The sequence below is a fragment of the Stenella coeruleoalba genome (assembly GCF_951394435.1).
Source record: "Stenella coeruleoalba genome assembly, chromosome: 17".
NCBI lineage: Eukaryota > Metazoa > Chordata > Mammalia > Artiodactyla > Delphinidae > Stenella > Stenella coeruleoalba.
In genome coordinates, this window is record NC_137163.1 from 75,893,553 (window position 1) to 75,911,576 (window position 18,024).

General features: G+C 42.1%; 1 protein-coding gene across 1 annotated transcript in view; it reads left to right on the forward strand.

The window, feature by feature from the left end:
• Positions 1–16,437, forward strand: part of SDR16C5 (short chain dehydrogenase/reductase family 16C member 5) — a 37,636-nt gene extending 21,199 nt beyond the window's left edge. Inside the window, exon 8 of the mRNA XM_079902082.1 lies at positions 16,034–16,437. Coding sequence (XP_079758208.1) covers positions 16,034–16,132 — 99 coding nt within the window. The 3' untranslated portion in view covers positions 16,133–16,437. The remainder of the gene's footprint in view (positions 1–16,033) is intronic.
• The last annotated feature ends 1,587 nt before the right edge of the window (positions 16,438–18,024 follow it).

An 18,024-nucleotide genomic window follows, 5' to 3' on the forward strand; every position in this document is an offset into this window, starting at 1 on the left:
ACCACAGATTCAGAAAGCTCAGAGAACAACAGCAGGATAAATACCAAACACACACGTGCACACACACATATATCATATGCTAACTACAGAAAAATCAAAGACAAAAAAAAGAGACAATCTTTAAAGAAAAATCTTTAAAGAAGCCAAAGAACAAAAACACCTTACAGCTAAAGGAAGAAGGATAAGAATTTCAGGGTGCTTTCATTACAAACTATGTGAGAAAGAAGAATGTGGAATTTAAATATGTAAAGTGTTCAAGGAAAAAAACTACCAACCTAGAACTCTATATCCAGCAAAATTATCCCTCAAAAGTAAAGGAGAAAGAAAGACTTTCTCACACAAACAAAAACAAGGAATTCATCACCAGTAAACCTATCTTATAAGCAAGAAATGTGAAAAGGAGTTCTTCAGAGAGAAGAAAAATGCTATATAGGTCTGAATTTGGATCTATATAAAGAAAGGAATAATGTTAGGAATAAATGAAGGTACAACAAAACTTTTTATTTTTATTATTTAATTGACCTAAAAGATAATTATGTGCTTAAAGGAATAATAGCATCAATGTATTATATGGTTATAGCGTGCAGATTAGTGGAATGAATAACAGCAATGCCACAGAGAATAGGAGGAAAGAATTGGTGATACTCTGTTATAAGGTACCTGCAGGCCACACAACACTATATGGTTTACTTCAGAGTGGACTTAGATTAGTTAAAACTACATATTGTAAACTTGAGAGCAACTGTTAAAAAAATTTTTGATGTATAATCAATATGATAAGTGGGGAGACAAAACAGAATCATATAAAATGTTCAATTAAAACCAGAGAAGGCAGAAAAAGAGGGGAAAAAAAGAAACAAAGAACAAATGCAACAGTAGAAATCCTTAATTCATCTACATAAATAATCACTTTAAATGTGAATGATTAAATACACCAATTAAAAGACAGAGATTGTCATAGTAGATTAAAAAACCAGGACTCAACTATATATTACATATATAATTTATATATTAAATATAAAGACTCAGGTTAAAAGTAAAGGGATGAAGAAAGATACACCATAATACTACTAATCAAAAGAAAGCTGGAGTAGTTATATTAACTTCAGACAAAGCAGACTTCAGAACAAGGGAGTTTATCAGGGATAGAGAGAAGCATTACTTAATGATAAAGGGGTCAGTTCTCTCTGAAGATGTAACAATTTTAAATGTGTATACATCTAACAACAGAGAGTCAAAAATATATAAGGCAAAAACTGATAGAACTGAAAGGAGAAATTTTAAATCTACTATTATAGTTAGAGGCTTCAATACCCCTCAATCAGTAGTGCATAGATAAAGCAAGTAGAACATCAATAAGGATACAGCACTATCAGTGGACCTAACTGACATGTATAAAATATGCCATCCAACAACAGCAGAATATACATTCTTCTCAAGGTCATCTGGAACATCCACCAAGAGAGACCACATACCAAGCCATAAAAGATACCACATCAAATTTACAAAAATGGAAACCATACAAAATATGTACTCTGACCGAAGTGGAATTAAACTCGAAACCAGTAACAGAAAACTATCTGGAAAGCCCACAAATAGGTGGAAATTAAACAACATATTTCTAAATAACCTGTCTCAAGAGAAACTTAAACATGAAACATCTTTTGAACTAAGTGAAAATGAAAATACAACTTACCAAAATGTAGGCAGGGAAATTTACATCATTAAAAGTATCAATTAGAAAAGAAGAAAGCTCTCAAGACAACAACCTAAGCTTCCACCCTAAGAAACCAGAAACAAGAAGAGCAATTTAAGCCTACAGTAAAAGCACAAGTAAAGAAAGAGTAAAAAATAGAATAGAAATCAATAAAACGAAAAGAGGAAAACAGTAGGAAAAAATCAATATAATGCTAACAGAGGAGATAAAATGGAATCATAAAAAATGCTCAAAACCAGAGGAAGCAGCAAAGGAGATCAACAAAATTGATAAGCCTCTAGTTTTCTCAATGTCTGGTGGAAAAGTCATCAATGCATTCTTTCTAAGGTTGACTTAAATTATCATGGACCTTAGATCTTAACTCCTGCATAAAATTTTTAGAGCAAGTGTATAAAAGTCCATTTATAAATCTAACTGGCTTTTATTTCAGTATTAATCAACCAACCTATTTGTAGAGTGGGTGGAAGGCTGGGAGTTTTCAGTGGCCCAGAGTAAGAAAGGGCTCTGCAGCAAAGTGGTAGAAAGATGGGATTTTTAATTAATGGAATTGGGACAATAGGAAAACAAACTAGATACCTTACACAACAGTAAAACAAACTTCAAATAAATAGAAGATGTAAATGGACCAGAAGAAAAACATGAGAATATTCAATTTATAAATTCAATTCATAAAGAAAAACATGAGAAACTTTAATTCAAAATACATGAAAGTATTGGAAGAAAAACATAAGAAAATTCAACTAGAGCCTTGGAGTAGGGGAAGCCTTTCTAGTTAAACCTCAAAGGAAGGGCTAACAAGTCCAAATACATAAACATAAAAGCCTTCCTTACAGCAAAGAAAAAAAGCTTTATATTGCTTTTAAGAGGAATGTGTGTAAAGCTTCTTCATTAAGTATAAAGTTTATACACTTAAACACTTGTAGTTCCACAAGTATAAAATCTTTTAGTATATAAACTTTATCAAGTTCTCTTTTATCCCTAATTCTCCTTCCTGTATCTCTCAAATTGTAATGAGGAGCTCTGCCAGGGGGCCCCTACCCAGATCCCTTTTTCCCCGTGATACACCCACCCCAGCTGCTGCAAGGGATTCCTAGCAGCTGAGGCTTGGGACCTTCTCCCCAGACTCCTTCCTGCCTGACTGAGCCAATGCCCCACCTTCAGGGCCTGTATTTGTTTGACTCAGGGTACAAGGAGTGGACTCAGGATACAGTTTAAGCTCCAGAGTGCCCTCTGCACTCCAACGGAGCCGGGCTCAAGGTAAGGCTTTACCTGCCCACGCCTGGCTTTGCTCTTTCCCCTTCCTTATAAAGCTTCCCTCACTGCCGTGCAGGGTTTTAGCAACCAACCCATACTAAGTGCTGGGGCAGGCTAGGGGTTTTCAGTGGCCTAGAATAAGAAAGGGCTCTGCAGCAGAGCTGTATAAGCTGTGGGATAAGCAGCCCCGCTACCTGGGCCATACGACCCAGAAGATCCCATGATACTGGAAATCCAATAGGAGACATGCAGGCACGCTTCCTGGTTTCTGGAGCAAGACCACACCATCCGTAGTAGGAAATTAGCTCCTGGGTCCAGCTGGGCCCTGGTAGAGATGAAGCATCTGGCTGTAGAGCATCAAGTAACTACAGCAAGAACTCCCCACGTTAAATGAGGAACGTCCCACTCACCAGGACATAGGATCAGGCAAAGCCAGCTTCAGTCTAGCACAAGATGGAAGTGGTATATCCAGGATCGAGCTTGACAGGCCCAGAAGGGACAAGGAAGGGGCACAGATAGGCCACTCAGGCTCCCTGTCACCTTCCACTGCTGCACGAGTTCCATTCTGTCAGCTCACACATACGGGAAGTCCCCTGTGGCCAGATGACAGAGGAAAACCCCAAGCTTTGTTCACACGGGGATGTTCAGTGTTGGTACAAGTCAACAAAGGAGCGATGCATCACCTCAACCCCCTGTGGGAGGAAGGGGAGGGTGTTAGGAGATTGAGTGGGATGGAAACCATCCCAGTTGCGCAGGGGTCCAGGCGGTGTACCCAGCCATCTCCTTTGTAAGAGAGGGGGGTTCATAGCCAGGATACACAGAGACTCATGCAGTGGAAATGCCTTGGTGGGTGATCAGGACCTAGAAGGAGCAAATCTGGGATATCAGAGACAAGAAGGTCTGGGGAAGGGGCATGGAGATAAACCTATGGGAGTGGCCGTAGCATGTGAGGTCTTTTACCTCATGTTAATGTCCACCACAGAGCATCCCTTTAGCAGAGACGTTAAACTGAACAGACAGGATGGCTCGGCTAGGAGACATCAGCCAGCCTCTGTCCTCAGCTACCCCAGTCTTTGTACAATGGCCATAGACTGGAACAGCCATGGTAGCAGAGAAGGAAGCCAGGCATGTCCCAGCACGGCTGCCTTTCACCACAGGCTCCCTTCCGCTGAGGCTGATCTAGCAGCTGCTACGGAGACGGATGCCGAGCCCTCCATTACAACACTGTCCCTCAGGGACACTAACCAGGCCCTTCATGGCAAGTGATTACATTGGATCCCTTCCATCCTGGCAGGGTCAGCGGTGCCTCCTGACCAGTCTAGAAGGTTAGATAACAATACCATACATCATAAACTATGCAAATTGAAAAAATGATTTTTTGTATTGTTACAGATTCACAATACCTGTATCACTGCAGTTATGTGTGAGTAGAATTTTGATGAATTAGATTGTTTGTAATTGTTTTTTCCCCTGCTAAGTTTACTCATTTTATTAAGAATATGTGAAAAGCAAGGAATACTGTATTTTTTTTTTTAAGGTAATGATTTGAGATTTCTCAGGGGATTTCATTAGAGTTGGAACAAGGTTTTTAACGTCTTTTAAAAGTCGTTAAAAGACGACTTTTCTGGGGCTTCCCTGGTGGCACAGTGGTTGAGAACCCACCTGCCAATGCAGGGCACACTGGTTCGAGCCCCAGTCCGGGAACATCCCACATGCCGCGGAGCAACTAAGCCCGTGTGCCACAACTACTAAGCCCGTGCTCTAGAGCCCGTAAGCCACAACTACTGAGACTGCATGCTGCAACTACTGAAGACCACGCGCCTAGAGCCCGTGCTCCGCAACGAGAGAAGCCACTGCAATGAGAAGCCCACGCACTGCAACGAAGAGTAGCCCCCGCTCACCGCAACTAGAGAAAAGCCCACGCACAGCAACAAAGACCCAACACGGCCAAAAAAAAAAACAAGATGACTTTTCTGAATTTCATTTGTTAAAAACATTCTCCGATCTGAGCACCACGAAGGATTAGATTCCTGTTCAGTCAGAATTTAATTCAGAAGGATGAATTTACTATTCACTCCCTTCCCCTTTCCCCTTGGGGCAGAGCACACTTCCACACTCCACTGACCTGGGCTTTGCCATGTGTCTTGGTTTGGACAGAAGAGGTGATGTGATCAGTGGAAGTGATCTAATCAGATGTCTTAAGAGGCATGGCCTTGGGCTGACTCATAGCCTGAAGCAAAGCCTCCCAATGACTTGAGACCTATAATCAAACAGTGTGAATACATAAATAAATGCCTACTTTTATGAACCCTGAGCTTTGGGATGACTTGTTCTGCAGCACTGTTGAGCAATACCTGACAATTACAAACATCACCAACATTGTCTAACCATGATTACAGATAAAAGGCACGCACCTGAGTGTCTGCGCTGTCAAACCAGAGGATGTAGAATCGCACTTTAAAGGGATTTGGACAAGATTGTTCACCTAGAGAACAATCTGTGTTGTAAGCCTAGAATTTTATAGTTACGTGGAGTTTATCATTTGCTTAGCTTGATGTTTTTCCATTTACCATGTACAGCACACCTGTGCCTTGGAGGGAACCTACAGCCACATTCTAGACCAGCACTGACAAATCTCATCTTCCAAGTTTCCACCGTCACGCACGGACTCACGTGCATTGGGAAATGGCTCATTGGTGATCAGGGGCCAGCACAACCCAAATAATGAGCACAGTGTCAATCTTCATGTGACACTAGTTGTGACACAATCAGGAAAGCACATTTTGTCCCAAATTAGGCAAATTCAAAATAAAATCAACCCTAGGCAGATGCAGGAAGTTGCCAATCACTCCCCAAAGGAGAAAGGTGAGCTAAGGCTGTTGCTGCCAACAGCAGGGGTGAGACTTGAAAGAGAAGAAATTGGGCAATATTCTGTATATACCTCATGGCTCAGAATCACACTTCCCAACCATCCAGGATACATTAAGACGGGTTCCATCTCTGGTTGGGAAACTAAGATCCCACAAGCTGCATGGCATGGCCAAAACAACAACAACAACAAACATTATTCATGATACATTAAGAGAGGACTCTAGTCAAGGGGTACAGAAATCTGAGGGATGTGGAAATGCAGAGTGATCCTTCCCCCAAACACACACACACACACACACACACACACACACAGACACACACACACACCCCAGATTCATGGGTTATGTAGAAACATAATCAGGAAGCTTAACAGAGTCTAAAACACTTTTTTGAGAGTGTAGTTTGTGTTCTGATCGTTCCCATGTTCCTTCTTTACCCTAAGATTCTCCTCTGCTGGGTGTAGATGTTTCTTCTGCATCCTGCACAAGTACTGAATTCTTGACTGCTGATGCATTTCTTCTTGATATCCCTCTAGCACATCACACTTTCCTGAGTCAAGTCTCATCTTTCTGATAGCCCCTCCTCCATCTTCCATGCCAGTTCACTTGTGCAGCCTGTTTCTTAGTTCAGGCTACAATAATAAAAAATACCACTGACTGGGTGGCTTAAAAAATAAACTTATTTATCCCGGTTCTGGGAGCTGAGAAGTCCAAGATGAAGTTGCCAGTAGATTGGCAGACCAGCTTCCTGGCTTGCAGACAGCCACCTTCTTGCTGTACCCTCTCAAGGGAGAGGGAGAGAAAAAGAGAGCATGGGGTAGAGGGGCCCTCTTGTGTCTGTTCTTATAAGGGCACTAATCCCATTCATGAGGGCTCCACCCACATGACCTAAGCACCTCCCAAAGGCCCCACCTCCAAACACCATCACATTGGGGATTAGAATTTCAACATACAAATTGGGGGCAGGGAGAGACACAAATATTCAGTCCATAAAATGCTGTCTGTTGCATGTTGCTGTTCTCAGTGTCCCATCTTTAACTCCTTTCTCATCCCACTATAACATATTCTCCCCAGGTGGTCTCCTGAGGCAAAATAAACAAATGGGACCTAATTAACCTAAAAACATTGCACAGCAAAGGAAAGCATTGACAAAATGAAAAGACAACCTACTGAATGGGAGAAAATATTTGCAAATGATATGATCAATAAGGGGTTAATATCCATAATATATAAACAGCTCACACAGCTCAATATCAAAAAAAAACAAATAACCTGATGAAAAAATGGCAGAAGACCTGAATAGACACCTTGCCCAAGGTGATACACAGATGGCCAACAGGCACATGAAAAGCTGTTCAACATCATGAATCAGAGAAATGCAAATCAGAACCACAGTGAGATATCACCTTATACCTGTCAGAATGGCTATCATCAAAAAGTCTCTCTGGATTTGGGCAAACTGCAATTCTTCTTTGGTGACAGAATGTCCCTTTAAGGCTAAAAGTGTTAGCAAGTAGATGCTGTCTTCCTGTGAGAAGGCTTGAGAAAGAGAGCAGAGAGGGAAATCATCCATATATTGCAACAAAGTAGAACCTCTAAGGAGCTTTATATTACCCAGATCGACCTTCAGGATTTGTGAGAAATAAGAAGATTCTCAGTAAAACTCTGAGGCATTACTGTCCAGGTGAACTGTTGTTCTTCCCAAGTGAAGGCAAAAAGGTACTGGGTAACCTTGTCAACTGGAATACTAAAGAAGGCACTGCATAAGTCAATTACAGTAAAGAATTTTCTTCTGGTGGGAATGGATGGTAGTAAAGTCTGAGGGTTAGAACCACAGGGTGTTGAGGGATAAGAAGGTGTTTACTGCTCAGAGGTCCTGGACAAACCTCCACCCTCAGCCCTTCAGTCTCCTCACGGGCAATATGGGAGTGTTACAGGGGCTAGAGCGCTGGGATAATGGGGCCTTGAGAGACTTTCAATCTTCTGTTATGGGTTGTATACCTTGAAAGTCTTCTTTACTTATCAAGTATTGATTAATTCTGGGAAGAGATTTGGATGCCTCTGTTTGAATCTTGACGGAAGGTGCACTGTGAATTTTGCCGATATCAGTTGCAGCTTTTGCCCATAAGGAGGGTGGTAGCTGATTCAACAGGGCCAAATGGTCAGTGTTTCCAGAATCAGTTCTAGTACCATAAGAGATGGAACAAATTAAATCAAAGGGTGATTTAATTCACCTGGTTGGCTGCTTGGATGACTACTGTCAAATTCTAGGATTATTTCTCCTTTTGGGAGAAAGAAATCCCAGCATGATTCTTCTCTAAGAAGTCTTGGCCTAACAGATGGCTAGGGGCAGAGTAACTAAGGAGAAAGTGGCGTGTATCTCTCAAAGGACCTAAACAAAAGGGAACAGGTTCAGAGACAGGAACCTCTCGAGGTTCGTTAGAGATACCCACAATGTGAACTGTTTTAGTCCTCCGAGGCAGGGGCTACTGTATATAGTGGGGTTGAGCACAGAGAGTGTGGCTCCGGTGCCATGTAGGACTGGACGAGATTCATCCCTGATCTGGGGAAATGTTTCTCCAAGCCAATTAAAAGGGAGAATTGGCAAAAGCCCCTGGAGTTCCTCAGAGCCTTACCGTTGTGAATGGGAGGACATTGGAAAGGCTGGTTAGAAGGCTGAAGGCGTCTAAAGCTCTAAAATTTCTAACAATCTCTTTTCCAGTGTCCTGGATCTTTGCAACAATAGCAGAAACTAGGAGGGTTTGGTTTTGTCTAGAAGACTTCATTTGCTGGAGTTGAAGATTAAGAATTTTGGCGGTCTTCCTTTTGGTGATTCATCTAGAGAGCAAGAGAGCTGGTTTGCCAAATTAGCTAAGTCTGGAGCGGACGTAATTTCCCATTCTTTTTACTAGAATTTTTACTAATTTCCCATTAACATAGAGTTCAAGCTACCCAGGGGGAATCAACATCTGAAGGAAGACCAGGATTTTCTTTAAAAGCAATTTGAAGTCGATCGTAATATTCATAAACAGATTCATCAGATTTCTGTGCGCAAGCCTGAATTTTGTTCCAATCAACAGACTTTGGAAAAGCCCTAGGAATTGCCCAATGTAGTCACCTAGCAATTGCCTGAGCCTGATCATATAATAAGCTAGCCGGCTGGTCACCCAGGTGTAATTCTGGAGAGTCCAGGATTTTCCCAATTGACAATTTTTATCCAATATTGGGCCTGACCTTCACTGACAAGCATATGCTGTAAGTCAGAGAAAACCAGGTTGATCCGTTTGAATGACTAATTAAATTCCTCAGCAAATCTATGAGGCTCTTCGGTTACTTTGGGAGAATCTCTATGGTTTGCAGTTCAGCTCTAGCCCAGGAATATAAGAAATCAAGGGTTTAGCCTTGGGCTGATGAGAAGTCTTAATTTTAAAGGGACAGTTTCTGATTCGTTAAGAGGAAAAGGATGTAGGGAGAGTTTCAGAGAGAAAGGGAAGTTTGGAGAGAGATTAGTACGGAGGAACTGAGGGTCTAGAGGAGGTGTAAGTGGCAAGAAAGGAAAGAGAAAGATAGTACGAGAGGCAGAGTGTGACCACAAGGAGACAAGGGAGAGAGCTGAGATGGAGGAGGAGGTGGGGTCTGAGGAAAAGAAGCCAAGGAAGAAGAGCCTGACACTTCAGGAGCCATTTTATCTTTCTTTAATCATTAGTTTGCCTCAGTTAATCTTAAAATCTCATTTTACAGAGAGGCAAACCCCTGATAACGTATAGAAGCCTCAAAATACCATTCGAAATAGGCATTCCATTCACTTCCAGAAATTCTAGACCTCTAGATGTCCAATTTGGGTTTAAGAAGATTAGGTTTGGGGATTTCCAAGGTTCCCCATCATAGCCATTGATGTGCTAATCTGCCTTTGGTCAGGTGGGTCCATTTAGTTAGAAATGGGCATGAGGTAGGACCAGGGTTTTTAAACATAAAATCAGCTAGAATCCCTGTAGGGGGGCACATGCTCAAAATCTTTAGATAACCAGGATCCCCTTTCTCTCTCTCTCTCTCTCCTTTTTTTTCTCTAGAGTAAAAGAATAATTTTCAAACAACCTAAATAGCTCATTACAGCTCAAATGACTCAATTCAAGCAGCTTAAAGAGTTCAGACACCTCAAACCACCTGCAGGCCTAATGCCAGCCAGTTCTAAGGCAACAGCTTGGTCCCAGAGGAGCAGGGTCAAGGGCTTTTCACCAGGGCCTATAGATCAACTCCTCTTCCAAAAGCATGGTGGGACAGTTTCAGTAAAACAAATACTACAAAAATCACACCAAAGAACCAAACAAGTACGCTCATACAGAACAAGGCCTTCACCAGAAGAAAACAAAACCGTAAAATAGATCCCCATTAAAGCCCAGAGAGCTTCAAATGCAAAGAGGGTGGAGGTTCAGACTGAGGAGAAAGACTCCAGGGTCTTGGAGAAAAACCATGACCTCAGTGGGGTCCACTGTGGGTCCTGCACCTGTTTGCTCACTGGCCCCAGAGCTGGCAGTGGTCTTCTCTGGTGCCCCCACCAGGCCCCCAAAACGTTGACCCAAAATAGGCAGACCACCAGATGCTTCTCTAGCAAAGAGGGGCTTCCCTGGGATAGCAGAGCATTGCAACTTGGGGTGGGCAACCACGGCAGCCACAGCAAGTCCCTGCAAGGCAAGGGAAGCTTTTATGGAGGGGAAAAGTGGAGAGGGATGCATTAAACGGAGCCCACGGCTTGTCATTGGCTGAGTCCTTCCAGAAAAAAAGAGGAGTCGGGCTTCTTCCTGTTCTGCTCCGCTAGAGTCACAGGGTGTGAGAGCTCCCCCTGCTGGTATCCTGGCGCTATTTAACTGAGATTTCTGTTTATTAATTTTTTACAACTTCATCTGTAATATGCAGATAATGACAATATTTACCCTATAAAGTTGCTGTGACCATTAAACAAGTTGATATAGGTTTTTAAAAAAGCTTAAAATAGTGCCTAGCATATAGGAAGCACTCAACAAATATTAGTTTACAAGATTCTAGGATATTACTCCTCCAGCTTTGAGCGGAAACAATGTTTTCCCATAAGTTACATCTACAATTTAAACCATCTTCTGTCACTCTGATATCTAACAATGCCCCCAAGTTTTCCCTCATTCATAGAATTTGAACCTGGTTCCCTGGCTCATGGATCCATCCCCCACCCCCCATGTTACCACCCTTTGGGGTAGCTCAGACGATGCTGTCCCCATGACTAATCCAGTACTCGAGCATCAATGGTACTTGAGGAACCCCCTTGTTTGTGGGCTTCCCTAGAGCTCACTGTTATGTGCTGAATGTGTCCCTTCAAAATTCACATGTTGAAATCCTAGGCCCCCAGTGTAATGGTATTCAGAGGTAGGGCTTTGGTGGTAATTAGGCCTTGAGGACAGAGCCCACAAGGTAGGATTAGTGTCCCTATAAGAAGAAGAGAGCTAGCTTATTTTTTGTTTGTTTGTTTTGTTGGGTTTTTTTTTTTTTTTTTTTTTTTTTTTTTGCGGTACGCGGGCCTTTCACTGCTGTGGCCTCTCCCGTTGCGGAGCACAGGCTCCGGACGCACAGGCTCAGCGGCCATGCCTCACGGGCCCAGCCGCTCCGCGGCATGTGGGATCTTCCCGGACCGGGGCACGAACCCGTGTCCCCTGCATCTGCAGGTGGACTCTCAACCACTGCGCCACCAGGAAAGCCCGAGAGCTAGCTTATTTTTTATAGCAGCCCAAAAGCTAAGACATTTGCCTGCCAGATTGCCTTGTCCCTGATGCCCTAGGTTTCAGTTTCCCATTCTGATCACAGGGTCTGTCCCTCTACTTCCCTCAAAAGATTTATGCCTTTCTCCTCAGATCAACAGGTTCCTTGCATTCTACCAGCATCATCCTATATTCCTTTATAATACTATCACCAATGAACATTTTTTAGTCTGTTACTTATAATTGTCCTCTTTATCACCTGAACTGAAACCTGGCCCCTATCACAACCTTCCTTCCACTTCACTGACCTTTCTCTTTGTTCTTCACATCTCTCTTGACCGCCTCTGAAGTGCACGTGATCGCCAGGGTTTCTGCCTGTGTCAGAGCAGTCGTCACTCTAGGCGCCTCCCATGGTTAGACAGACAGTTGAGTCTATTTCACAAAACAAAAAAAAATCATCCCTCTTATTCTTTTAGCAACCACAAATAGGTCCATGGCTCCCATACCAGCATCTGAGGCCCAGCCCTTGCCCCTAAACCTGGATTTCTAAAAGCCTGATGGACGTCTGCACAAATCCCTTCCTGCAAAAGAAAACCAAAACAACAACAGAAAAACACAGGACCCCCTCCCCTTGTATTCTCTGTGTCAGTGGATAGAACCACCACCCACCCGGGCACCCTGGAATTGATCCTTTATTCTCCCTCTTGGTAGTCAGTTTCCCAATAGTCAGATCTAGTATGTGTTCAAGGTACCAGTAATGGAAAGACACCAGAAAAAAATATTTGGAAAGCATTCAGTATTTGAAATTGTACACACACACACACACACACACACACACACACACTCACACACAAACTTACTACAGGAAAACAAAACTAAAACAGAACTTTGTTGAATTTTCTCATACTCGTTATGTAGACCATTATAGCTTGTTTTAAAAATATGTACAGTGAGGTAACAGATTCATTTTTAACACTTAGGGTCCCTAAAGATCTTAATCTAGCCCTGTCCTTCTCTTTTAGCTGCTACTAGTCACCAGGTCCTGGCAATTTGGCATCCCAAATACTTCCGGCATCCCCACCATCGCACACCCTGACCTTCATCCTTAATGGCCACCACCCTTGGTCAGGCTCTTATCCTCCCACTGGAGTTTTACAAGCGCTTTCTCAACTACCTCCCGGTCTCCCTCCCATCACAGCGTCCTTCCCTCAGGACCACTGTGGTGGCTCCTCTCAAAAGCAATTCCAAAACCATCTCAGTCCCTTGCAAAAAAGAACAAAACAAAAAAGAAAAAAACAACAAAAAAACCCAAACAAAACAAAATAAAACCTCTTTAACAGTACCACACAACAACAGGGAAGTCCATGCACCTTAGCCAGACTCGGGGATCCAGGATCTATGTATTTAACAAGCTTCCCGCATGTTAAATGTGAAGACTCCTGTCTACCTTCCCGGGTCATTTGCCATCACTCTCTCCCCAGCAAGAACAGTGTTTCCCAAGCCTGGATGCTTGTTAAAATCACCTAGCAAATTTATGTTTTTTAAACACCAGCACCTAGGCATCTCCAGATGAATGAAAGACTACCTGGGAATGAAGTCCAGAAGTTGGTATTTTTTAGAAAGTCCCCAAGTGAATCTAATACGCAGCCAAGATTGAGAACAACTGCTAGCGTTTAAGATGGAGCTGCTTGGAGAAGTACCCACACACCTATGACACATTTCACCTCCATTCCTTCGCCCATAGCACTCCCCACCTGGAATGTATCTCTGCCCTGACATCTGCTGAACTAATTCCACTTTATCCCTTAAGACTAGGCATAGGTACTGTTAATTCCAGGGAGCTCTTCCAAACTCCCTCCCACGGACTGAGTTTGATCCATTTTCTCTGGGCTCCCATAACGACAGGTGCATCTCTCTACTATTGTCATAAGTATAATTGTGTACATAGTGTGATTATGTTTCTCTCTGTCTCCTCCAAATAAGTTTTGAGCTAAAGGCAAGGAGCAAAACTCATGCAACTTTGCATTCTTTGAGCTTAGCAGTATCTAGCATAGAAGGTACTGAATGAATGATTGTAGATTGAATAAATAAAAGAGTGAAAAAAATGAATGGCTTGATCTTTTTGATGAGATAGTAGTTGAGTCACCTGTCTAGACTAAGAGGCCTAGGGTGATGTTAGAATATTGGAAAGAGGGGGATATTTGGGATTACGGTAGTGAATCACCAAGAGAGGAACGGAAGAATTGAATTTTGCAAATATATTCATATAAAATACAGAAGTAGATTTCTTTACTGTAGTTAAAATACTGGCTTAGCCATGCAATCCATTCTACGTGCAAGTATTGTAAGTGTCATAGGGCCATAGGTATGTATTTAGCTAAGACCCAAAGAGGATTTTGTAACTGTTTTAATGGACTGTCAGCCCTTTACACCTTAGTGTAAGTAAAAGCTTTGAAGGTGGGAGAAGGCTGCCATCTACTGGGAAAATGGAGCATAACAGAGACGTGAACGCTTCAGAGGTTTCTTATTTTTAAATTGCTCCTAGGAATTGTCTTACCAAATTTCTTACTCTGTCCGCTGCATATCTTATCAAGTATTTTTCGAGATTATTTTAAACACGTTACTTAGGAAAACTTTATATTGCCTCAATAAATATCCTGTGCCCATTTTTAAATACATCAAACTTTGGTCATATTTTCCTTAAAATTTGCAGTGTTTTTTCCTTAGATGTCCTTAATTAAAATTTAAAAAATAGAAATTAATGGATAGCACAGCTGCAAAGTCCAGACTGTTATTTATTAACAAACAAAAACTACTACTTGTTTTGTTCATAAATTCAGGGGGTAAAAGGATTTTTGACACAAGGCAATGGCCAGATGTGTTCACCTTATTTAACACAAATGCAAACAATGCAATTAAATGCACCATTGGAGCCTTTGCAAGAAGGCATCCCTGGCCTGGCATCGCAGTCCACACGGGGGAGCAGATGAAATCACCCGGACACTGAAGAGAAGGCCACCCGAAACCCGCTCCTTAGGTCCTGTGGCCGTAGGATGGTTAATACTTTGTACATTGTATTTTCTCAAGGGCCTTCCTCGTGCACAAGAGACTTAGTTAACATTCAGAGAGGAGGCTGAACCAAATAAAGAGTCTGTTCCATGACCTTCCTGCTGAGGTCCCCTGAAAGTTCAAACAAGTAGGAACAGCATTTATTGAGCAGCGTCTATATGCCCGGCACTAAACTTTTCACCTTGTACATGGTGTATCGTTTAATCAAAACATTCCTAGGAGGTAGGTTTTTATACAGAGTTTAATGATGAAGAAAGGAGACTTGAAGAAACGCAAGAAGCTTACCAGAGCTCATACATTTAGTAAGTTGTTGAAATTCCAAGGCCAATCTCTTCGTTGCTCAGATCTATTTTGTCCCCTCTTGCCCAGGCTGTGTCATAAGGGAAAAGTAGACAATCTAGCCAAGAAAAATGGTTGTGGGCAGCATCAAAAGAGAAACTAATTCTTAAGATGGGGGAGGCAGAGTTGAGTGAATCCCCATTAGTTTGAAAGCAATATCTATGGGAAGTGTTTCTCAAAATGTTTACATTGTAATACTAATCATTGTGGTGCTTCCCTGGAGAAAGGGCACCGCACATGCAGTTGGATTTGGGAAAGGCTGTATCTCACATCCCCTCTCAAAGGGTCAAAATGTTCAGTTAGTACGTTAAGAGCTCTGAGAGGTAAAGAATTCTGTTTAAACTGGTTTATACAAGGCTTTGTGCCAAATTTTTCTTGCAGCACTTCTAACACCCCAGAGAAAACCAATCTGAAAGTGCCAGTGAGGAGTGGATGGGCTGTCAGCAGGGCGAGATATGGTGACGTTTCCATTCTCCCGCAGGCTTCTGGCAGGTGGCGCTGGGGGTTGGGAGAGACATTAGAAGAGGCAGCCAGGGACTTCCCTGGTGGCGCAGTGGTTGAGAGTCCGCCTGCCGGTGCAGGCGATGTGGGTTCGTGACCCGGTCCGGGAGGATCCCACATGCCGCGGAGCGGCTGGGCCCGTGAGCCATGGCCTGTGCTCCACAACGGGAGAGGCCACAACAGTGAGAGGCCCACGTACCGCAAAAAAAAAAAAAAAAAAAAAAGAGGCAGCCAGAACCCGTAATAGGATATTTGGGGAAACAGGGATTGAGAGAGAGAGACAAAAATGGAGAAATACGTAGGAAGTAAAATTAATAGGACTTGAAGATGGATTAGGTGCAGAAGGGAAATAAATAATAATATTATTTTATTATATATTATTTACAACATATAAATAATATGTAATATATACTATAAATAATATGTAATGAACAACCCACGGATTTCTCGCTTGGGTGACTGGGTAGATGTTGTACCGGATGAGACAGAGTTGTTTAACTTTTTAAATTCAGTGCTCTCCAAATTTATTTATCCCTAACACTTTTTTTTTTTTTGAGATCTCCAATGGAACTGATGACCTGCAGAACACATTTTCAGAAACACTTTCTTCTGCGTTAGAAAGGAACTGGCCCAGAGGATGTGCTCAACATCATTGAGCTTCTGTGGGGAAAATCCTAAGGAATACTTCAGGGAGACAAGTGAGTTTCACTGTACAAATGAATAGTGCGCCACTATAAGATCTAGAGCAAAGCAATCTGGAAAGGGGAGGGCTGAGCCTTCCAGCCCACCGCAGAGGAAGGGAGAGGACACTGGGAATGGTTTTGGGAGCTGTGAAGCCACAGTGTCTGACTCAGAGCCTTTGCTCCCACCACTGTCTGGAAGAAGGCAATGCCGCCATGTTGTCGGTGCCCCATGTGGACGGTCCCACTGGCCTTGCTCAGTGTGTGTGCCACAGCCTCGTTTCCTCATAAGTCTGGGCCTGGCGGGTAACACGCTGTGGAACAATCAGCAACACAGCCCGACCTGACTGACTTCACCATGGCCCCCTCCGTTCTTATTCTGAAGTTTGAAAGAAACAGGTTTCTTCAAGAAACTCTTGCCCATGTCCTCTCTAGCATCTCATGTTAGTTCATCTCTGGGGGGTCCTTCCAGATACCTCCAGACAGGGCAGAGCCTACAGGTTCTTACAGCTCAGTATCCCACTCTGGGATCCTCGCAAATCAAAAAGGTAGAGCCAGACAAGGTGGATAGAAATAGGGTTTCAGTGCGAAGGTGGAGCCTACAGAATGGAGTGTTTGCGGAACACCTACCACTTGCCACGAACTTAAAGTCTATATTTTAATTATAAAGTATTAAACACAGTCAATAGGATATAAAATATAAATTCTATATTTTAATTATAAAATATTACATTCAATAGAATATAGAATATTAAAGTCTACATTTTAATTCTAAATATTTTATCTGTCTAAATAACAGACCAGGACTTCCCTGATGGTCCAGTGGTTAGGATTCCTTGCTTCCACTGCATGGGCCATGGGTCTGATCCCTGGTCAGGGAACTAAGATCCGCAAGCCACGCAGCTTGGCCAAAAAAAAAAAAAAAAAAGACGTTCTTGGAAATATGGTGACTAGTAAGGAATCATGTTCATAAGTTTGATAAGAATTTGTACTTTGATGACTGGATGAATGGTTGGTTGGTTGACTATTATTTTTGGTTAAAGTCTATGATAAAAAAAATACAAAATATAATATTGAGTATTCTAAAAAATAGTCTTGCATTAAAATCAATCAGACTTTTTATTCTTCAAATTAAAGAAGTTATATTCAACTCAAGTGCATCACAAAATAGGTATTTACCCCTTTACCAAATATATTGCTTTGGTCATGTGTGAACATTAACTAGGAATCTATCCAATATTATGACATAAAAATAATTAATTTTGGTGTAGAATACCCAGATCCAATTCACGTGCATTATCTCACGGGACTTTCACAAGTATCAAGTCACCCCATTTTCTTCAGATCAGATTTGCTGCCCCAGAAACACGACTGCCTTTATCACAGGCAGATTTAAGGGGCCTTAGTTAAGGCCTCCCTGTATCCCCTAAATATTTTTGCAACCTGCTCACTAATGCTTGACATCTTTTCATAAGAGGTAAATCTTATGAATAAAGACCAAAAAAAATTTCCACGGGATAGGTGATATTTTGTTCAATTTCACACATAAGTGTGAGGGCAACATAGTAAATAAGAGTTCAGGCTCTAGACAGACAGGCCAATGATGAAACATGGGCTCGGCCATCATTAAACATGCTTCCTCGTCTGTAAAAGGGCATCATGATTATGTATTATCTCTACCCCATGTGTTTTTTCGCAGGTTTCTTTTTTTTTATAGGAGAGAATTATTTGAAGAAATATTGCAACATACAAAAACTACATAAAGTCTTAACTTCCACTCATACGGTGGTAAATTCGATACAATGGATAATAAAAAGAAAACTTTTTTATGCTTAAAGTACTGCACAGTTTGATCACTAAGCCCAATT